At 34.7% G+C, this 23,816-nt stretch overlaps 2 protein-coding genes across 7 annotated transcripts in view; both read right to left on the reverse strand.

Annotated features, from left to right (window-relative positions):
* Window positions 1-4,462: 4,462 nt before the first annotated feature.
* Window positions 4,463-12,368, reverse strand: ccl35.1 (chemokine (C-C motif) ligand 35, duplicate 1). Of its 4 annotated transcripts, XM_052598492.1 has the most exons (4): window positions 12,079-12,358; window positions 11,828-11,942; window positions 11,481-11,602; window positions 4,463-4,859 (listed from the first exon to the last, which is right to left on the reverse strand). In XM_052598492.1, exons 1-3 carry the CDS (start codon window positions 12,146-12,148, stop codon window positions 11,491-11,493), a joined length of 297 nt encoding a protein of 98 aa, XP_052454452.1. In that variant the 5' UTR covers window positions 12,149-12,358; the 3' UTR covers window positions 4,463-4,859; window positions 11,481-11,490. The 4 variants fall into 4 exon arrangements, with proteins under 4 accessions (XP_052454452.1, XP_052454451.1, XP_052454449.1 ...); XM_052598491.1 differs by lacking the exons at window positions 11,481-11,602; window positions 11,828-11,942 and adding an exon at window positions 5,175-5,289 and having other exon boundaries at window positions 4,463-4,981; window positions 12,079-12,368; XM_052598489.1 differs by lacking the exons at window positions 11,481-11,602; window positions 11,828-11,942; window positions 12,079-12,358 and adding exons at window positions 5,175-5,289; window positions 5,421-5,629 and having other exon boundaries at window positions 4,463-4,981.
* An 8,373-nt stretch (window positions 12,369-20,741) lies between these two features.
* Window positions 20,742-23,816, reverse strand: part of LOC128014702 (sphingomyelin phosphodiesterase 3) — a 42,575-nt gene continuing 39,500 nt past the window's right edge. For all 3 annotated transcript variants that reach the window (XM_052598407.1, XM_052598410.1, XM_052598408.1), the window contains one exon: window positions 20,742-23,465. In XM_052598407.1, the coding sequence (XP_052454367.1) occupies window positions 23,364-23,465 (102 nt within the window). In that variant the 3' untranslated portion in view covers window positions 20,742-23,363. The remainder of the gene's footprint in view (window positions 23,466-23,816) is intronic.

Below are 23,816 nucleotides of genomic sequence, written 5' to 3' on the forward strand. Positions count from 1 at the left end.
AGATTTTAATGATCAAATCTGAATTGTGATGTCACCAAATATATGATGCTAAACCTTCAACCCTTGCTTACAAGTAAACCCAAAGACCTTGATTAACTGATTCAGGTGTGTTTTATTAAAGTTAGTAGTAAACGCTAAGTTAAAAAATTATTAAACTTTAGGGGAGCTTGGCCCTCAATGAGGATGTGAAACAAATGCCCTCGCGGTCCAGGGGCCCCAAGATTGGACTGAAAGTGTTCTTTAGCGTTGGGGATTAAAGGGGCAGGGGCTTGAACTTTTATCTGGGGTGGTGTTAGCGCAGTGGATAAGACACATGTCTGTGGTGTGGGAGACCTGGGTTCAAATCCACTGTGAGACACCAATGTGTCCCTGAGCAAGACACTTAGTGGCGCTTTAACCACAAGTTATCAAAGAAGCGCATCAAAGCACATTTTCACAAATAGTCGTCAGTTTTGCCTCACCGATGCGTTACATTTGACGGCTGCAGTCGGGAAAATGAAAGAAAAACACTGTAGTTAAAATATTTGATATTAACAGATGACAGTTTATAACTTATGAACCTATGAAATTATGTGCATTTCTTATAATGAATTCAAGCAGGAAAACTGTCAAGCTTATGAGCCTGTGCTTGTATTTTCTCTAAGCTACACAGTATTAAACCATATTTTAGATTTGACACATTTGATAGGTGTGCAGTATTATTTCTATAATATGAATTATGTTTTATATTATTCTAAAGAAATTGTGGTTTACTTTGCATTGTAGCATTAAGTGGTAGCCTATTTTAGTGAGCTATAGCTACATGGATTAATATGCAAAATGTCAATAGTAGTGTGGATTTAGTGGATTTAGTGCGCTGAGCTGTTGACATTTTTCAACCTGGGACATTCTCGTACACTTGCTTTCTGTTGTGTGGATGTTTTCTTAAGTCCCAAGACCTCACATGTTAGTATGTCAGGCCTTGAAGCTCAGCACGTGTGTATTTTTTATTTATTTATTTGGTTGCACTTTATTTTACAGTACGTGTACTAACATGTACTTATAGTGTACTTACAGTGTATTTATCTAAGAAAGTTCTGGTAATACAAGGTAACTACGGGGGGTAGGGTTAGGTTTAGGGGTAGGTTTAGGGTTAGTACCTAGTTATTACATAGTTATTGTAATTACTGTAATAAGTACATAGTATGTACATGAGGAACAGGACTGTAAAATAAAGTGCTACCATTTATTTATTTATTAGATTTTTTTTTTCATTACCCATTATCAAAGTGTCCTTTAATATTGGCTTTTAAATAAAAAGTATAATACATCTCATGAATGCAATTTTTTTTATTTTTTTATTTTTTTATTTCTTTTATTTATTTTTTTTAGAAAATCATAAATATTGGTATCTATCAGACACATCTACAAGTCTTTCTGAGGTCTGAAGTCAAGTCTTAAATCTTTAAGTCGAGGCTGAATGCTTCATTAATTGTTGCAAATAAATTTTCATCCTGAAAATTCCTATTTACAAGGTTGCATTTTAAAGACGATATGTTCCGGGGTTATTACTAGGATTCTAGTTCAACTTGTCTTCGTCTACTCTTACACATGGGCACAATTCAAGATGCAAAAATACATAAATACATGTACAATTAATAATTTGAGTAGGGCTGTTCATATTCAAAACCATCTGTTACACCATTAGATGCTATTTATTTAATTCATTATCTAATTAATCACAAATCCATCACAATCATCAGTTTTAGATGAGAATATGCCCCCCAAAATATAATTTAAAATATAAGAAAAAAATTGTGATTTTAGTTAATTTATTTATTTATTTATTATTTATTTATTTATTATTCAGAGTAAAGCATTGTGTCTGGAAATGTACTGTAATATCAATACAAATTATTTAGTACGTATTATCTAACAACTTTTTCAAACATTTTTCTAACATTTTCACATATTTATGTGTGTAGCCTACTTTCATCAGTAGGTGTCAGTAATGGACTGCAGGACAGTGTTAGGTATAGGGCTAACTAATCTTACATATGTAACCAAAGCTATTTTAAGAGGGAAACGTGCTGCTGGAAACATGTTTGCATTCATGCATTTGGTGAATTTATTATTTAAACAATTCAAGAATAAAAATTCACCAACAGATGTCAATGAGCTTTAGAACCAAGTAAGGCAGTGTTTTTGTTGTTGTTTTGTAAGAACTGCTCCTGGGATTTTACCATGAAGCTAGATTAGATTAAGTCTGGCTTCAATGATTGTTCAAAGTCATTGTATGATTTATATAATTAGTGATTCATATTATTATTATTATTATTATTATTATTATTATTACTATTATTATCATTTATCTTTTACAAACAAGCAATTTTAGTTTAACAGTTATTGTAAATCGTTTATTTTAAATAAATATGAATGTATACAGATCATGTTATATAAATAAGATCTTTTGAGTTTAAAAAATAAAAAATCTGACCTTACATGTTCGAGTCTCTATCACTATATATTTTCAAATGTATGAACTAAGTTAACAAGTTTCACTTGTGACTTCACTGATAGAGCAAGATTATTATTATTATTTATTTTTTTTTCTGTTTAAATTTGGCATATTCTTCAGTCTCTTAACCTTTGGCAAAACCTTTAACCTTTAGTTTTGAAGCTCTCTGGGTCTCTCACGAGAGGTTAATCAAACTTGATTTTTGTTGCAAGGCTCGTGATTGGCTGTTCGCCAGTGATGTCACACATGCATGTGAAGTTCTCCACAAACTCAGGATCAAAGCCTGAGTTGACAAAGAAAGCTGATGAACAGCATCATGGTACCAACAGAGCCGGATTGGAAAGGTTTGGTTTTGTCAACTCAAAACTAATGCTGTAACTCTGAATTTGTTCAGCTACCATCATGGTACAGGCCCCTGAACTCAGAGAGGTCTAAGAGTGTGCTGCAGATAGAAACTAACATGTTTCTCACCATCACACTTCTGAAAACCACATGCAACAGACACATAAATCTTGCTTCCTTTTTTCCACCCAAAGCTGAAATCCACTCTTAATATGAAGGTTTTCTGTTTGCATACAAACTGTAGCCAAAGCTGATATCCACAACTGTTTAACACTTTAAGCATTTTATAATGGTCAACGCTCAAGTCAGTGTTGTGTTAGACCAACTACAGTTTTTATATCAAACTAAACTTTGTAAAAATTATGAAAATATGCATTACAAATAAATTTAAGAAGCTTGAATTAATTTAAATAATTAATTTTCTCCCTACCATAACATACATTCAGTAACATTAGAATGTAGGATACAAATACATAAAGGCTATAATAATCTAAAAATATAAATAGACTGTTGTAGATACATTCATATGGTGATATAAGAATGTTATTAGAGCAGGCTTAAGCTCTAAAGGGTCCTTGGTCTGAAAAAGGTTGAAAGCCCTTGTTTTAGGCCAACTGATCATCCCTCAAAATCCATCAGACCCAGATACCTCTGTAGTTTCTCAGAAACTAATCTTGAATCCCAATCCCACAACCTCTACACGCACAAATCCCACAGATACAGTAGATACTGTATGTACATACAGTATCTGGAGCTCAAATGGACAGCGTCACTTCCTGTTACCAACATGACGTGTATTTGTGGCCAGAAAAGAGAACTAAACTGTGTTCTGTTTAAAGATTACACCTTCTCAAGTTCAACAGTAGACCACACATGACCACAAACCTATGTGATTAAAAACACCACACTGTACAGTACGTCAGACGCATAAGGTTTTACACTCTTCCCAAACTTTCCATCTGGTTTACACAGCAATTTCAATACCCCCAAAGAACTGTGTTATTAATGATGTACAGTCTGGGGAAAATCTTGGGCTAGTGACAAGTTGGTTTTCTGATTATTAGACCAAAGTAAACAATGCTTGCAGTGATCAATCTACTTTTTATCTTCATATGATTTATATATATTCTTTTGCTCTAGTATAGCCAATCTATAACTTCTGGCAGATATAACTATGTCCATTCTTTGTACGCTACCCAGATTAACCGTATGTTTACCTGTCAAGCGGAATCACATTTTATTGTTTATTTTTTAGCATGTTAAAGCGCAAAGATCTGTCCGGTGATGAAAAACTTACATTTTCACTCACTCTTGCTTCTTTTTTGTCTCATTGCTTTTGGTCTTTTTTATTTTATTCAGGCTTTATGATGGTTAAAATGTCATTGATGATCAACTATTACATTTATAATATTTCCGCTTACCGGCTTTTCATATAAATGCACTTATATATTGACATGCATAAAGTGACAATATTTCCACAGATAAAGTTTAAGCAGGTTGCACGGTCAGCTTGTTGTATGCAAATATACGAATGTTAACGGTTTTTCAAATGTACATAAATCTTGAAACCTGAGCACCTCTGTAAGTGTGAACAGTGTGAATAATGCGACATACAACAAAAAGTGTCTTTATCCAAAAGTGTCTTTATTGTGAGGAGGTTACATTAGCAAACACTTACATAAACAGATCATTATCATAATTAAGTTGTCTTAAACGACAAGTAGAAAAAAAAGTTCCATCAACTAGTTTCTTCAAGCCATAGGCTGATAATCTGCAATACTTTATCTTTCATTGAAAAACACTATTTTTAAAAATACATTAGTAAGACACAAAACAAATAAACAATTTAAACAACATACATTCTGGACTGTTTAACCCTTTAGCTTCAGTATACTGATCCGTTAGAGACAATGCATTTGTCGGTGAGTACAAAAATTATTTTTTTCTTTTTTCTTCAGTTTTGCTCGGACTCCACACTTGTCCAGTGCTTCCAAAATGGTTCAGAAGTTGGAGGACGCAGGTCAACATGATTACAAGGTCCCTTGGCTTCCGACGTTCCTGCTGTCAATGATCTTGATGTTCTCCTTTACCCATGAGTCAGTGGGGTTGGCGCACACGTAATGACCCTTCACAGTCTTGAACCTTTGTTCAGAGAAATTCAATACCATCAGACACAAAGGAATTGCTCTGCTGGTCAAATTAGTTCCAACCAGTTTAAACATAATAATTATTATTATGAATATAACAAATGTAAAGTTATTAAATATATTAAATAAATATAAAAACAATATTTAACTACTGTACTTTTTCAGAGATATTTTGTTGTGACACTTACAGCACGGCTTCATTGGTGCACTGCTGGCTTGTCATGCTGTACTCAACCACTCTTTTGATTGGCACAGGACGGGTTGAAAAGGTAAAACAGCACTTTTGTGGTCCAATACGTAAACCTAGATTAAAGAATATAGAGACAAGTTTTTTGTTAAAACAGAATACAACTAGACTGTACATTGCACAGATTTTAAATGTTTTAAATTGCTTGTTTTTCAATATGTTAATTTATCTTTCTCCTCCATCTTACCTTCACTGAGGCTAACTGCGCACAGAAGCACCACCACTGCGGTGAAAATGACGAAGCGAAAAGCAGACATTTTGGTCGGTGTGTTGTATTAGATTGGCTGGGTGTCCAGAAAGTCTGTTAGAGGTAAAGCACTCAGGCTGGACTTGTTGCTGTGTGGCTCATTGTCCACGGAGGCAGACTTTATAGAGACTCTTCTTTGAGGGAATATCCCTTTACGGGTGGATTTGGAGGAGGGGGATTTTGGGTTGAATTCACCCACACAGAAAGAAAGTCCAGCCGTATCTGCTGTCATTCCACACGTGCTTCTGACCTTCACAAGTCATATTTAGGCAAAGGCTGTTTGAGGGAGAGCCCTAACAGCAAAACTTTCACTTCCTCTTTCACTACAGTGGCCAAAAAACAAAACAACACTGAAGTACTGAACAAAGTGTGCCATTATACAAGACAGAAATTAGATGCATTAGACTCACATTCATGCCATTCCAAATACAAAAGTGTCATCAAAAGTGTCAAGAATTTTGATGAATGTATTTGGTATTACAGAGGGGACACAGTTTTGTCAGTTTTACTAAATATTGAATGTAGAAAAACATATAAGAACATGAAAATAGTTTGGTCACATATACAAATTAAGCTGGAAGGTCAGACTGTTCATTTTTAGGAGAACTACACCCTCCCAGTCAGATTTTAAAATATAAGTAAATTATGCATTAAATTATTCCTCCTCTTCACAATAAAAACAACAATAATAGCTTAATAAAATTATATTTTATTAAAGCTAGAATAAATACTTTAATATAAAATGTGACTGAATGTACATATATGTAACTTGTAATAATAATTAGTAAGGGTAAAGTTTTTGGCCTGTCTCTCACTATGAGTTTTCTTTTACAGCAGGATTTTAAATTAGCAAAATTATATAAAAATCACATTTGCATATTATGCTACATATATCTCATTGTTAAACATTGCTTTTTTGGCATAAGTATGCTTTTTTTTCTATAAAATATAAATCACTGTGTTGGTGTGCCCTGATTTCGTTAATGTTTAAAAAATATTGATTAAACTTTTTTTCCCCTCTAAGTGGAAAAGGCACGATTTCATGAAATGACCCATGTAATAGAGTTTTTTTTTTTTTTTTTTTACCACATTATTATAATTTTATCAATGATATTTTGGTAAAAACAACTAAACCAAACACATAAATTATTCTGTAAATAAATTGTTTTATATAGAAAATAACACAAGGATTAAAATTACAATATGAAAAGCACAGTTCAAAAATAGAAAGAGTGTTGCTTTTTTTAGACGGTTGTTCTTTTGTCCACTTCATCAACATGATCGTTCACCCAGGGGCTCTCTGGATCTACACAGAACTCTCTCCCTGATTTTGTTTTAAACTTGAGAGGAAAGACACAAAAATAAGTTTTAGGTCAAAGTTATTTTAATGCAGTGTCTCATACAGGAACCGCAAACACACCAGTCTTCTCATTCTTCAAGATGTTTCTTATATATATATATATATATATATATATATATATATATATATAGATATAGATATAGATATAGATATAGATATAGATATATATATATATATATATATATAGATATATATATATAGATATAGATATATATATATATAGATATAGATATAGATATAGATATATATATATATCTATATATAGATATAGATATATATATAGATATAGATATATAGATAGATCGACTTAGCTGTCTTAAAATTAAATGTTAGATAAACTGAAAGATTACATTGTTTGTGACACTTCAGAATCACTGATAGTAGCTGAAGTATCACAAATCAAAAGAAATAAATTCATGAATCTTTTTGTTCATGCAATTTTTATTTATTTATTTTCAAGAAAATCACAAATATTGATATCAGACACATCTACAAGTCTTTCATCTGAAGTCTGAGTCAAGTCTTTAAATCTTTAAGTCGAGGCTGAATGCTTCATTAACTGTTTCAAATAAATTCTCATCCTTAAAAATCCTATTTACAAGGTTTTATTTTAAAGACAAGATATGTTCCAGAGATATTACTAGGATTCTAGTTCAACTTGTCTTTCACTACCTTTATACAGTACATAGATGAACATAGAAAAACATGATTACATGTACAAGTATTAATTTAAGGAGTCCTGTTTATATTCAAAGTTATCTGTAACACCATGATGTAGCCATTAGATGCTAATCTAATTTGAGATCTAATTAATCACAAATCAAGAGCATAATTTAGACAAGCATTTTCACATAATATTTTGTGTAGTCTACTTTCATCAGTACAGTAGGTGTCAGTAATGGACTGCAGGAGAGTGTTAGGTAAAGGGTTAAAACACTCTTAAAAATAAAGGTGTTTCACAATGCCATAGAAGAACCTTTTTGTATAAATGGATTGTCTAAACGCAAAGAACCTTTAACATCTGAAGAACCTTTCTGTTTCACAAAAGGTTCTTCGTGGTGAAAGAAGGATTCTCCAGATCATATAAAGGTAAGGAAGAGATGGTTCTAAAAGAAACTTTGACTGAACTGTTCTTTGTGGAACCGAAAATGGTTATTCTATAGCATCACCTTGAAGAGCCTTTAGAAGCACCTTTATTTTTAAGAATGTATGTGATCATTACTGTGTGTGTGTTATATATATATGTATATATATATATATATATATATATATATATATATATATATGTTAAGATGGAAACGTGTTTATGAAACTACATTAGCATTTATTTAATTTAGTACTTAGAAATTACATAAATAAAAATCCACCACCAGAGGTCAGTCGAGAAGAACAGAAACGTTTTAGAACCAAACTTTAAATATGTATGTATATATATATATATATATATATATATATATATATATATATATATATATATATATATATATATATATATATATATATATATATATATATATATATATATATATATATACATATATAGTTTTCTCCTTACCATAAAATGCATTCAGTACAAATACATATAGGCTACAGTAATGTAGAAAATATATTTAGGTGTAAGGAGAATGTATGTGTGTGAGAGTAGAAATGTATGTATGTGAAAGGAGAATGTAAGTGAGAGTGCCAGAATGAATTATGGCTTGTACGGCCCCCCATAATAGACTGCTGTAGATACATTATAGTGATACAAGAATGTTATTAGAACAGGCTTAAGCTCTAAAGGGTCCTTGGTCTGAAAAAGGTTGAAAGCCCTTGTTTTAGGCCAACTGATCATCCCTCAAAATCCATCAGACCCAGATACCTCTGTAGTTTCTCAGAAACTAATCCTGAATCCCAATCCCACAACCACTACACGGTCAAATCCCACAGATACAGTAGATACTGTATGTACATACAGTATCTGGAGCTCAAATGGACAGCTTCACTTCCTGTTACCAACATGACGTGTATTTGCGGTCAGAAAAGAGAACTAAACTGTGTTCTGTTTAAAGATTACACCTTCTCAAGTTCATCAGTAGACTACACATGACCACAAACCTATGTGATTAAAAACACCACACTGTACAGTACGTCAGACGCATAAGATCATACACTCTTCCCAAACTTTCCATCTGGTTTACACAGCAATTTCAATACCCCCAAAGAACTGTGTTATTAATGATGTACAGTCTGGGGGATATCTTGGGCTAGTGACAAAGTTATTTTTCTAATTATTAGACCAAAGTAAACAATGCTTGCCTCGTTACTCAGTGATGAAACACTTCAGTTTTCACTCACTCTCATCTTGCTTCTTTTTTATTTTATTCAGCCTTTATGATGGTTAAAATGTCATTGATGATAAACTATCATATTTTTCATCTTTCCGTTTACCGGCTTTTCATATAAAAGCGCTAATTTATTGACATGCATAATGCACCCCAAAAAGCCTTTTGATTGACTAATCTGACAGTGAGCTGCATCTTCTTTTTTGTACAGTTTAGCTGTGTCCGAAACTGCTCCCTTTCACCTATAAAGTGCACTATATCGGGTGCCTGCAATTTTGTAGTGCTGTTCAAAATCTGAGTGAATGAGTTCATACCTTGCAAGTGTACAATTTTCTTTGAGTGTACAGCCCATAGATATGTAGGGATTCCTCATTCGACTGCTTCAAGCACATCTTGCAATGGTCAACTTGACGTCATTCACCATATGGTCAAAGAATAATCAAAAATGCCACAATCCTGGTTGTAAAAACTGTCAGGATTTAAAATCCCTAAGAAACGTTTCACAGATAAGAATGTGTTGGTTTGTGTTTTTAACTGGTATTAACTCAATAATACAGGTTTTTAAACGAGAATACATTTTAAAATGCAGTTTTAGCTAACGGCTTTATCTTGTTGTATTGTGTTAGTTTAGCAAAACATCTGACGTCCGCTGAAGACAGACTAGTTGCAGTGGGAACTTGCTCTTGAGTATTCACGGATATTCCAATATGGCGGATGGATAACGTATAGCGGCCCATCTATGGTACAACAGATGTACACTCGCTGAAGCACTATTTCCCACTATTTTTTGAATATAAAATAGTTTAAAGGTCCCGTTCTATGTGATCCCATGTTTTAAACTTTAGTTAGTGTGTAATGTTGTTGTCATACTATCTGTAAAATTCTAAAGCTCAAGGTTCAATGCCAAGCGAGATATTTATAAACGCTATTATTTTCATCTCGGAGTCCAATCACCTTTATTTGGCCTTCACAGGGACGCTGTACTTGGAGATTAATGGTTGCAATTTATGTTTAACTCAGTTCCCAAAAATTATAATCCACATGTAAAACTATGTACTGCACATTTTGCTGAGGACAGCGAGCTTCCTCAGTCTCAATCAGTTTAATGCCGGATTCGCACCAAGATTATTCCTGAAAGATGGAGCAGTTCCCTCTTTGTCCGGAGAAGGAGTTGTTTATGGACCACAACCAGTAAGTGTATTTTATTATTTAAGTTGGTGTGTTTAACAGTTTCTGTAACTTATTACACAAAGGGGCAACGCTGTTTAGCTTTGTTAACTAGTGCAAAAAAATCAAATGCGAATTTCATGTGCATCTCGTCAAAAACGCTCCTGTGATTATAAGTACATCTCCAGCACATGCTCCTGCCCACATGCTTCTCAAAACTAGCCCAATCTCGTTACCAGGAGGTCAGCCTGCTCTCAGCTGCTGTCGAATCACAACACAGGAACCGCTGGCACAATCACAACTCGTTACGTATTTCTGAAGGAGGGACTTTATAGAACAAGGAAGTTAGAAGCCCGTTTTTATGACAGTGATAACAGCTGTGTACAGATGTTTACAGACAGTGTATGCAGATAGGTGAATCATGTGAAAAATACTGTTTTTTTACGTGTGAAACATGAACACATATTATATTGCACACTGTAAACACAATCAAAGCTTCAAAAAAGCACGAAAAACGGGACCTTTAATATATAACAACCATGGGACACCTGTGACAATATTTCCACAGATAAAGTTTAAGCAGGATGCACGGTCAGCTTGTTGTATGCAAATATACAAATGTTAACAGTTTTCAAATGTACATAAATATTGAAACCTGAGCACCTCTGTAAGTGTGAACAGTGTGAATAATGCGAAATACAACAAAAAGTGTCTTTATCCAAAAGTGTCTTTATTGTGAGGAGGTTACATTAGCAAACACTTACATAAACAGATCACTATCACAATTAGGTTGTCTTAAACTACACGTCAAAGAAATATTCCGATTAATTTATTGTTCTTATATAAACTAGATTCTTTGAGCTATAGGCTGATAATCTGCAATACTTTATCTTTCAGTGCAAAACACTCTTTTTAGAAATACATTACTGAGACAAATGACATGTCAAATAGATAAACAACTTAAACAACATACATTCTGGACTGTTTAACCCTTTAGCTTCAGTATACTGATCAGTTAGAGACAATGCATTTGTCGGTGAGTAAAATAATTGCATTCTTTTTTCTTTTCTTTTTTTTTTTTCTTCAGTTTTGCTCAGACTCCACACTTGTCCAGTGCTTCCAAAATGGTTCAGAAGTTGGAGGACGCAGGTCAACATGATTACAAGGTCCCTTGGCTTCCGACGTTCCTGCTGTCAATGATCTTGATGTTCTCCTTTACCCATGAGTCAGTGGGGTTGGCACACACGTAATGACCCTTCACAGTCTTGAACCTGTGTTCAGAGAAATTCAATACCATCAGACACAAAGGAATTGCTCTGCTGGTCAAATTAGTTTCAACCAGTTTAAACATAATAATTATTATTATGAATATAACAAATGCAAGGTTATTAAAAATATAAAATATATAAAATTTATAAAAAAAATTGTTTTAATAATAATAATAAGAAGAATAACACTACTGTAATTTTTCAGAGATATATTGTTGTGACACTTACAGCACGGCTTCATTGGTGCACTGCTGGCTTGTCATGCTGTACTCAACCACTCTTTTGATTGGCACAGGACGGGTTGAAAAGGTAAAACAGCACCTTTGTGGTCCAATACGTAAACCTAGATTAAAGAATATAGAGACAAGTTTTTTGTTAAAACAGAATACAACTAGACTGTACATTGCACAGATTTTTAAAAAAATGTTTTAAACTGCTTGTTTTTCAATATGTTAATTTATCTTTCTCCTCCATCTTACCTTCACTGAGGCTAACTGCGCACAGAAGCACCACCACTGCGGTGAAAATGACGAAGCGAGAAGCAGTCATTTTGGTCGGTGTGTTGTATTAGATTGGCTGGGTGTCCAGAAAGTCTGTTAGAGGTAAAGCACTCAGGCTGGACTTGTTGCTGTGTGGCTCATTGTCCACAGAGGCAGATTTTATAGAGACTCTTCTTTGAGGGAATATCCCTTTACGGGTGGATTTTGAGGAGGGAGATTTTGGGTTGAATTCAACCCACACAGAAAGAAAGTCCAGCCGTATCTGCTGTCATCCCACACGTTCTTCTGACCTTCACAAGTCATATTTAGGCAAAGGCTGTTTGAGGGACAGTCCTAACAGCAAAGCTTTCACTTCCTCTTTCGCTACAGTGGCCAAAAAAAACAAAACAACACTGAAGTACTGAAAAAAATTATACTAGATGGAAATTAGATGCATTAGACTCACATTCCAAACACAAAAGCATCATCAAAAGTATCATGAATTTTGATGAATATATTTGGAGGATCTCAACAGGGTCTACTGTACCGACACTCTGGAGCAGTTTAAGCAAGCCAACACTAACCGGGGCCTTACAGTGCCATTTCCCGTTTGAGGTGAGAACACAGGAGGATACCAGCTCTACACGAAAGCTATAGAACCTAGCTAATGTGTTAGGGGTTGCCCTAACAAATATCTGTCAGCAAGATGCCACAAGCCAGCGCCCAGGAGGATGCAACACTCCTAGTTGAGTGAGATTGCAACCTGAACGGGCAAGGCACACCATGTGCCTGATAAGCATCCAAATGCCATCCCCTGCTTAGAGAAAGCATTCCCCTTCTGCCAGCCTCTTTAACAGACAAAGACCTGGTCTGTGGTCCTGAAGCTTTGTATCCGGTCTACGTAGCATCTCAATGTTTGGATGGCACAGAGCAAAGTCAGGGCTTTAGTCATGCCAACACGAACTGTCGACTGAAAATGGATGCAGGTACCCTACCCTGTTGATGGAGGCCAGTGCAAGCAGGAGCAGAGTTTTCAATGAAAGAAACTTTAGCTCAACTGAATGCAAAGGTTCGAATGGGCCCTGCTGTAGTGACTTTAGCACTAGAGTCAGGTCCTGAGAGGGTATAGAGGGGGGCCGGTAACGATTGAACCTCCTGATCCCTCTAAGGAACCTGATGATGAGGTCATGCTTACCCAAAGACTTCCCATTCACCGGGTCATGGTATGCAGCAATAGTGGTAACCTGGACTTTGATGGTGGAGGGAGACAGCCTTCGCTCCAACCCTTGCTGCAAAAAGGAAAGCACGACCACAATAGGGCATCTTCGGGGGTCTTCTCGGGAAAAAAATACACCACTTGATGAACGGGTTCCACTTCAAGGCGTAAGCATGTCTCATAGACGGTGCTCTTGCTGAAGTGATGGTGTTCACTACCTCCTGAGGTAGGTCACCTAGAACCTCAGCGTCCCATCCAGGGACCAGACATGGAGTTTCCAAAGGTCTGGATGCAGATGCCAAACAGTGCCCCTGTCTCTGAGTCAGTAGATCCTTCCTCATAGGAATCGGCCAAAGAGGGGCTGTCATGAGGAGCTCTAGTTCAGGGAACTGAATAAGAGTGGGCCAATATAACGCCACTAGCAAGATTGCTCCTCTTCCTCCCAGACTTTGCACAGTGTCTGCGCGAGAAGACTCACTGGGGGAAATGCATGTCAGAACAGCTGGCAGTGAGAGGTCTCTGTAGAAGCAAACAGGTCTACCTGAGCGGCTCTGAACAATCTCCAAATCAGATGGACCATCAGAGGATGGAGTCGCCATTCTCCCAGGATCATTGCTCAAGACAGCTCGTCAGCTGTACAGTTGAGCAGGCCTGGAACCTTCCGATTCCAAAGGAGGAGTTGGGACTACAGGGACAACGGGAGAGCAGACTACATTTTTGGTAGGTGTATGCCACGGTCGCTGTGTTGTCTGTTCGGACAACATAATAAAATGATATTTTATTATTGTTATAATAAATACATTTTATAGAAATTGTGATTGAATGTATATAAGGTAATGAAAAGGAAGAAGAAATTAACCAAATATTATAAACATATACAGATGAAGTCAAAAGTTGACAGAATCTACAAATTGTTAATTATTTTACCAAAATAAGAGGGTTCATATGAAATGCATGTTATTGTTTATTTTTTACTGACCTGAATTAGATATTTTTTGACTTCAACTTTATTATTGTATTTTGTTACTAATAGAATGAAAGAATGAATGAGCTATATATAGACATTGTGATGCCTAGAATAATAATAATAATAATAATAACAACAACAACAACCATATATTTTATTGATAGAATAAATACCTTTTATATTTAAAATGTGATTTCATGCATATGTATCTTTGACATTAGCATCTCATTGTGATTCTGAATGAAAAAATTGTCTAATTAGCATAAACCTAATTGTTAAAAGTTATTGCCTTTATAAACATCCTTAAAGACACGCTGGCACCACATTTAGAAGGCAAAAATGTCCCATCAAGTATCACATCCTCTTTCGAAAGAGATATGAATGCATGACAAATGTAATCGGTAACATTAATAGTGTGAACTTCTGACATTTTCGTTTTTAGACACACATGGCCAGTTTCACTTAAGATTCAAATGCCCCTTCCTCAGCTAGAAAACACTCTTTTTTTGGCTGACAATTAAAAGAAACCAAATCTCTCACACACCTGTTGGACATTGAATGGACGGAGATGAGTTTAACGTCCTCTGACTCATACGCATTTACATTGTATCATAACGAAACAGTTTTTCAGCAGACACACTTCAGCAACTTTGTGTGTGCATGTCATGAAGCTCCTTTTTTAAAACCACATATGAAGCACATCAAATATACAATTTATATATAGATGCTGGTCATATAATTAGAATATCATCAAATGATTTCACTAATTCCATTCAAAAAGTGAAACATGTATATTATATTCATTCTTTACACACATACTGATATATTTCAAAAGTTTATTTCTTTTAATTTTGATGTTTATAACTGACAACTAAGGAAAATCCCAAATTCCTTATCTCAGAAAATTAGAATATTGTGAAAAGGTTCAATATTGAAGACACCTGGTGCCACACTCTATTCAGCTAATTAACTCAAAACACTTGCAAAGCCTTTAAATGGTCTCTCAGTCTAGTTGTGTAGGCTACACAATCATGGGGAAGACTGCTGACTTGACAGTTGTCCAGAAGATGACCATTGACACCTTGCACAAGGAGGGCAAGACACAGAAGGTCATTGCAAGAGAGGCTGGCTGTTCACAGAGCACTGTGTCCAAGCACATTAATAGAGAGGCAAAGGGAAGGAAAGATGTGGTACAAAAAAGGGTTTAAAGCAATAGCGATTACCGCACCCTGGAGATGATTGTGGAACAAAACCCATTAAAAAATGTGGGAGAGATTCACAAAGAGTGGACTGCAGCTGGAGTCAGTGCTTCAAGAACCACTACAAACAGACGTATGCAAGACATGGGTTTCAGCTGTCGCATTCCTTGTGTCAAGCCACTCTTGAACAACAGACAGCGTCAGAAGCGTCTCGCCTGGGCTAAATACAAATAAAGACTCTGATGAAAGTAAATTTTGCATTTCCTTTGGAAATCAGGGTCCCAGAGTCTGGAGGGAAGAGAAGAGAGAGGCACACAATCCACGTTGCTTGAGGTCCAGTGTTAATTTTCCACATTCAGTGATGGTTTGGGGTTTGGTGTTTTCTGAGGTCCAAGGTCAACACAGCTGGATACCAGAAAGTTTTAGAGCACTTCATGTTTCATGCTGCTGACCAACTTTATGGAGATGCAGATTTCATTTTCCAACAGGACCTGGCACCTGCACACAGTGCCAAAGCTTCCAGTAACTGGTATAAGGACCATGGAATCCCTGTTCTTAATCGGCCAGCAAACTCGCCTGACCTTAACCCCATAGAAAATCTTCGGGTTATTGTGAAGAGGAAGATGTGATATGCCAGACTCAACAATGTAGAAGAGCTGAAGGCCACTATCAGAGCAACCTGGGCTCTCATAACACCTGAGCAGAGCCACAGACTGATCGACTCCATGCCACGCCGCATTGGTGCAGTAATTCAGGCAAAAGGATCCCAAACCAATTATTGAGTGCTGTAAATGCTCATACTTCTCATGTTCATACTTTTCAGTTGGCCAAGATTTCTAAAAATCATTTCTTTGTATTGGTCTTAAGTAATATTCTTATTTTCAGAGAGACTGAATTTTGGGATTTGGGATTTTCCTTGTCAGTTATAATCATCAAAATTTGAGTAAATAAACATTTAAAATATACCAATCTGTGTGTAATGAACGAATAATATATACAAGTTTAACCTTTTGAATGGAATTAGTGAAATAAATCAACTTTTTGATGATTTTCTAATTAAATGACCAGCACCTGTATATGTCAGTATGTTTGAACCAATTATGTTAAGGTACATTCCTGATGATTCACAGATCAGTTTTGTATTCTCCAGAACTATTCAGCTAATGTGATTTTAAATCATGTCTTATCAAAAGGAAATAACTTAGCATCCATTACTAATTTTATCCGAGCAATTCCCAGTGGACTTTTTTAGATTATGTAACAAAGGTATCCCTTTGTTGTTTTTTGTCAAGCTTCAAAGGAATCCCTTTAATAGCCTATTGGTAATTTGTATTGGAAAATGCAAGGGAATTATCGGAGGGACTTTTTAAAGCTTCTTCGTGTATTGTAGCTGAGACAGCAGTAAAATAGGCTAAATAATAAAAGACATAGAAAATGTTACAATAACTTTCAAAGTGTACTTGTCTTACGTTGCAATGCATTATTATGTAACATTATATTGGTTGTCATTAACACACAAACATATCAATATATTAGAAAGAAGATTTAATTCTGTTTTAATTTCCAGGGGGAAACTAACTTAATTAAAGCATATGATACATGTAAGACTATGCTACATGATATCAGTGACATATTAGATAGAAATTACAGTTTTAACTTCTCTATATTGTAGAAAAAAGTCCTCTCGGTTGGCAAAAAAAAAAAAAAAAAAATCTCTCAAGTCGGGAAGTTCCAGATCCCAAAGATTAGACTATATTGTTCAAGACAATACAGGTGAGATGCCAGCTGTACATCTCCATCGTAACACTGTCATATAATTTTTTTCACAAGTAAGCAGTAATATGGTTATCTTTCAGTCTTCCCCCACTTGACCTGCAACTGTTATCTCCAAACTCATGGCATCTCTTTAATGGTGGAGCCCTGCCAGCTGGTCTGTTTATAAAAGCCCATGTCAAAACACCACATATATTATTTTAATTGTATCACAAAACATGAAAGTTCATTCTCAGTGTGTTTTTCCTGTACCATGAAGAGCCTTGCTTTCAGAGTCCTAGAGGTCTAATTAAGGCTTAATAAAGGCCTACAGTTCCCTGATTTTATCTACAGGCTATCCTACAAACATGTACTATTTCTCAAATAAAAATATATCTTGCAGAACCAAGTGCATAAGAGGTGGTCATTTCTAAGGCCTGTTCATGTCAAAATGCATTAACCTGTTTAAACTAGTACTTAAAATATGACAGAGGGGGTTTGACTGAAATGCTGTTTCACTCATCGCCTGTCAATAGCTTTCCTCTTTATGACCAAAATTATTATTATGACCATTTAAACTAAAAGAGTAGCTGAGAAGTTACTGATGCAGTCAAGAAAGAATAACAACATTGGATACATAAACACAAAATCACTAGTTCTTCACAGTTCTACCTCCACAGCTACAGTAACAACTTTGAGTTGCAACAAAGTAAGAAGATACTAAATTCAGGTTATTGCATAGATATTCTCTATCTACATGACCAACTAATGTTACATTGTGGCTGTTTTCATTTCACCAATTTTGCAGAAAAAGATCAACATGCCTAGGCAGACTATTAGTTTTAGTTCCTTTAACCGTTTGTATTTTTGGAATTATATCTTGGTTTTTTTTTAGTACAGGGAGTGCATTATAGTGACTAGAAACTAAAATATTACAATAGCGAAACAGGAAAATGCGAAATGAGATCACTGAGAGAGGAAATGTGCATATCGACACCTCAAGCGCTACATGCAGTGTTAAAATTGACAAGCTGCTGCATTATCTGTAGCTTTTGAAGAACTAGAGTTAAGGTTGACTGAAATGGAAGCAAGTGCTCCTGTCGTGCACAAGACCAGTACTTTAGTACTGAATGTTATATCAGGTAAACAGTCCTATCAGGGAAACTCGTTCATGAAGATCTATTGGGGCAATTTAATAAGCTGTACATTAGTTGGCATTAATATCGCAGTTTAGCAACCATGACAATTAAGCTGATCCAGTAAATTTGTTCAGTGAAGGAATCATTTAGATTGGCTCTCTTGATTAGTTTTGAATGATTTATTAAATGAACTGAGTCATATGAGTAAGTTATTGTCGAATTAATCTACACTGCTTGCGATGTTTATGTTTTCTTTTTTATTTTGCTGTGTGTGCATTAACTGGTGCATTAATATAGATTTTTATATATACACTGTCATTCAAAAGTTTGGGTATTAGATATTTTTATGTTTTTTTTTTTACTAGTCTCTTATGGTCATCAAGGCCGTATTTATTTGATCAAAATACAATATATACATAAATACAAATATTGGTTTCCTTTTTAATATAGCCTACTTTAAAACATAATTATTTCTGTGACACAGTGCTGAATTTTCATCAGCCATTACTTTATTATCATCCATTTTTAAACTGTTGTGCTGCTCAGTATTTTTTTGGTTCTTTGATGAATAAAAAGTATAAAAATATTTATTCAAAATAGAAGTCTTAACTATCACGTTTTATCCATTTAACATCCTTGCTGAATATTAATTTATCACAAAAGAAGAGAAGAAGAAGAAGAAGAAGAAGAAGAAGAAGAAGAAGAAGAAGAAGAAGAAGAAAAAGAAAAAGAAGAAGAAGAAAAGGAGAAAGATTTACTGACCCCAAACTTTTGAATAGTGGGTCTAAATTGTAACAACATTTGTATTTTGAATAAACACTGTTCTTTTTAACTTTTTATTTATCAATGAATCCATGAAAAAAAGTACCACAGGTCCCCCAAAAATATGAAGCACAACTGTTTTGAATATAAATCAGCATATTAGAATTATTTCTGAAGGATCATGTGACACTGAGAATAATAATGCTGAAAATTGAGCTTTGTTTCTCAGGAATAAATTGTATTTTAAAGTATATTAGAATAGAAAACTGTTATTTTAAATTTCAATAAAAAATTGCATTCAAATAAATGCAAAAACTTGCTAATCCAAAAGGTTTGAACAGCAGTGTGTGTGTGTGTGTGTGTGTGTGTGTGTCTGTGTGTGTGTGGGTGTGTACTTGCGTGGCTCAATAAATAAAAGAGCCTAAAAAATGCCAACATAGGTTCACAGCTTAAAACAATTAATTTAGATCATGGAGCCTGTAAGAAAGTAAATGTCGCGGCTAGTATCACATCTTCTTTTTGTCTATAATTAAGATCAGGACAAATGATATCAGTCATAATAAGAGCTCTTGCTCTGTTCGAACAGCAAACACTTGCAGTGCTACAGTACAAGCCATTTATTCTGCTGCTATGTGTTTAATCATGAAAACCTGGGCTGGATACAACATAAAATGACTGAACATAATAAACATAACTATTTAAAACACATTTTAGAGAGATTATTTTTACTTTAATTTTAAGAAGAAGAAAATAATAGCCTGTTTGTGGTAATTGAGGGTGAAGTAAATGTATACTTATGTAAATGTATTGATATACTTGAATTCAAATGTGTGAATTTTATAAATGGCTCGTGTTTCTACTGTATGAAACCTGAATAAGTGCATAGCCAACCATCCTAAAACCAGTTAGGTGTCTAGTTGTTTACAGGAGATATACGACGGTCTGCTTTTGAAGCATTTGTTACAACAGGTTCTTCCTAAAATGATGTTGCATTCAACACTCATTGGTTCAACCTTGTAATCTGCTTCCTGTGGAATTTTTTCAGAAATACAGAATGAGTAAAATTAAAGCTTTGGACAGTACACAATTATGCGGGATTACTTTTAATTTAAAGTGTTACATTTTGGAAATACACTACCATTACTTAGTAAGATATATATATATATATATATATATATATATATATATATATATATATATATATATATATATATATATATATATATATATATATATATATATATATATATATATATATATATATATATATAAATAAGTTTATATTTTCATTCAGCAAGGATACATAAAATTGATCAAAAATGGCATTAGAGACATTTATAATGTTACAAAATATTTCTATTTTGAATAAATATTTTCTATTCATCAAAGAAACACCATATATATATATATATATATATATATATATATATATATATATATATATATATATATATATATATATATATATATATATATATATATATATATATATATATATATAAATATTCACATACATACATACATATATATAAAAAAAATCATATATATTTATATGGTGTGGTAATGCCACTGGTAAAATGTAAAACAAAACTCTTAACATATTTTTAACTAATAATAAAAACACACACTTTGAATCAGAGGGATTTTTTAATAAAAAGCAGAACCAAGATGCATTTAAAAAGAGCTGACACTGAGAAAGCTTTTCCCTTTCCATGTTTCCCCTTGAGAGCCTGACCAGCTGAAAGCTTGAAGCAAGCAGCATTCCTCGAAATTTAAAAGAAAAGAGAAAAAACAACAAAAAGTACATAGTTTCGAAAACAATATATAGAGAACAGTAAGATCTTAAATTTACAGCCATGAGAGTGAGAAATTGTGAAGCTTCATTATTTAACTGCATGCATCTCTACTACATCCCTCCCTGTCTGACCCTTTGACAGTGTCCTTGAAAAATGACGTCAGTTTAGATATGATAGGAAGAGCTTTATTTCAAATTAAATGAACATGGGTTACCAAGAGATAATCAGAATCATAACCTGTGCTCCCTTATAGGCATTAGTACTGGTGGGTCTGGATAGGGTTAATTATTATGGCACACTGACCTGATTGAAGAATGATGTGCAAGATTAAAATTAGTGGCTTGAGGGTGCACTGGGACTAGATCAGTGCTGCGTTTCATCCAAAGTTTGACGTGGGATGTTTCTATCACTGGCTTCCAACCACAAACTTATTCCATTAAACAAATAAAATGATTTGCTGAATAAATACAATAAAATGTACAAATATTTTTACGCACTTTTTAATGACTTTTCAGTTCTTTTTTTCTGACCTTGTAGGCTATAGTAAATAAAAATTAAAAAATAAACAAAAACATGAAATCTTTTATTTATTAATATTTATAAAATACTGACAAAACTCATGTAAAATGTGTTTTTTAACTAGACGTTGTCATGAACACTAACTCTTAAGAGTCTGTTCTTTTTAGTGAATCAGCTATGTATATAAGTGAAGCTTTTGAATAAGTTATTTTTGGTCAATCGAAAACAGTCAATTTTTTCAACTTTATTGCTCAAAAGAGTCAATTATTCAGGAACCGGACTTCAATGCATGCACTATATGTTTTTGACTGACCAAAAAGTATCTATCGTGTTTGATGCTGATTCACTAACAAGATCCAACTCTTAAGAGTTACTCTCCATGCTCAAAACCTTTCAAACCATTGATGAAAAAATATGTTCTGTTATTATTTTAGTATTTTAGCATGTATTTCCTCATCTACAGAGAATACATATGCAAAAACACATATAATGCCTTTTGGATCTGGTGCTTCAGTTGCATTCCCTAGCGCATTCAGAACTGAACGGAACACAGCATTTAGTTCTAAAGTTGTTTATAGGCATACTGATTGGCCAATTAGTCTGTCAGTCAAAACAGGGCGGAGCTCTACACTACACTGCTGAAACCTATAACACAGCAAAAAGCAGATTAAAGCATCATGGGGAATGTAGTCATTTGTAAAAAGCACATGTCAAATCTACGAATCATATTAATCATAAGAATAATGATAATAATAACAATATTAGCAATAATAACAACTTATAACAAGAGAATTTTAGAGAGTATAAAAGCAATTGTGTTAACACATGAAGAGCGAGCTTCAGTGGGTCTACCTGGGGTAGTTCTTGGGGTACCATTGCCTGATAAGTGTGTAAACATTTGCAGGGGACGACAATCTTGGCTCAAATATGTAAACAGTGTAAATGCGATGCCCTTTACGACATCATTCTCCTGTGATTGAGCCACAGCAATACTGCAAGAAGGAAAAGTGTTAGGGGAGGGGGCTTGTGTGCGAAAAATACCCTGTGTTGATTGCGTCACAGGATTTCACGTCAAACATGCAGGCCATGACAAACATGGCAGTGCACTGAGAAACATGCATCTACCAACAGTCTGAGGTTGAATCCCCATTAATTGCTCAGTTTTCCCATAGTTTTGAGCGATGACATCCCCTGCCATACTTCAGGACTTGATATCCCAGCGGTCAACAAAACATGTTCTCAATCATTTAACTTAGTGTTACATGAGGCCATACAATGCAACCTTGATCAGTATTGTATATCAGTATATAAACTCCCTAAAAAGATGGCGCAAGGCCATAGAAACCTTAGAAAGACTTTAGAAAAGAAAGACACTTGCTGAGGTCTTTTGAAGAATGCTGAGGGATAGATCTTGCGGTGGAACTTTAAACACACAGACGTACACATCCTTGTCCCTATTGTGTGACAGGACAACCGGAATAGTCAATGTATGCATTCTTCCATGCAACAGCCTTCATTCGGATATCCGGGTCATGGCACCAGAAAATGGCCTCTGCCCCTTGAAGGGCCCCAGAGAAGCTTCAGAAGTGCAAAGGTGAGTAAATCTTTAATTTTGTTCTTCAGTTCAGATGTAAACACAGAGTCCTGGGGTGGATGGAGAACCAAGGTCCACAAAATCACACACCTTTATGCTGCTTTGAGCTGATTGGTGGTTTTCTCCTTCCCTTCACCCCATCTCTTGTCTGTGTTCTCCATCTATCTCATCCATCGTTTTTTATGACTTACCAACCCTCTCAATCACCCTGCCCTCATCTGTCGGGAAGTTTGACGAATGCCTCCTCCTGCTGTTTTTCCTTTCACTCACTTCTCTCGCTTTGCCTCTCACCTCTTTCTTCGTGGCATTGATTTTTTTTTTTTTTTAATTATGGCCGGGTCCTAAGTCTCCTCTTCTCCAGTTGACACAATCAATCTTGCAGCCACTGAGAGGTGGTCAGTCAATCCAGCAAGTTGAGTGATGAAGCTGAACTCCTCTATATCCTTTGAGGGGTGAAAATCAAGTTTTTAATAAATATTAAAATAACAGCAAGAAATATATCATATAGAAATGTATAGCTCTGTGAATATGTGAATTAAAACAGATGTGTCAGATACCATTTATCTTTTTCGGAAATATTTCTGTTTTAAATCATAAACGCAAGACAATGGATATCACACAAGAATTATGCAGGTGAACATCTTAATATCATTAATATTATTCTCTCAGAGACGATGAGAGACGATTCTATTTCAACATATGCCGATAATGGAATTTATTGGCCTATATTTAATTGAAAACAGACCTGTTTTAAAATACCTTTTTTGAAACATTTAGTTTGAGGAGTAAATAGC

Source organism: Carassius gibelio, chromosome B25 (assembly GCF_023724105.1).
Source record: "Carassius gibelio isolate Cgi1373 ecotype wild population from Czech Republic chromosome B25, carGib1.2-hapl.c, whole genome shotgun sequence".
NCBI classification, from domain to species: domain Eukaryota; kingdom Metazoa; phylum Chordata; class Actinopteri; order Cypriniformes; family Cyprinidae; genus Carassius; species Carassius gibelio.

Coding starts and splice junctions, on each gene's coding strand:
- ccl35.1 (XM_052598491.1), bottom strand. CDS start 12,148: ATGACTGCTTCTCGCTTCGTCATTTTCACCGCAGTGGTGGTGCTTCTG. Junction 5,290..12,078: donor CGCAGTTAGCCTCAGTGAAG/GTAAGATGGAGG, acceptor TCTTTAATCTAG/GTTTACGTATTGGACCACAA. Junction 4,982..5,174: donor TGCACCAATGAAGCCGTGCT/GTAAGTGTCACA, acceptor CTCTGAACAAAG/GTTCAAGACTGTGAAGGGTC.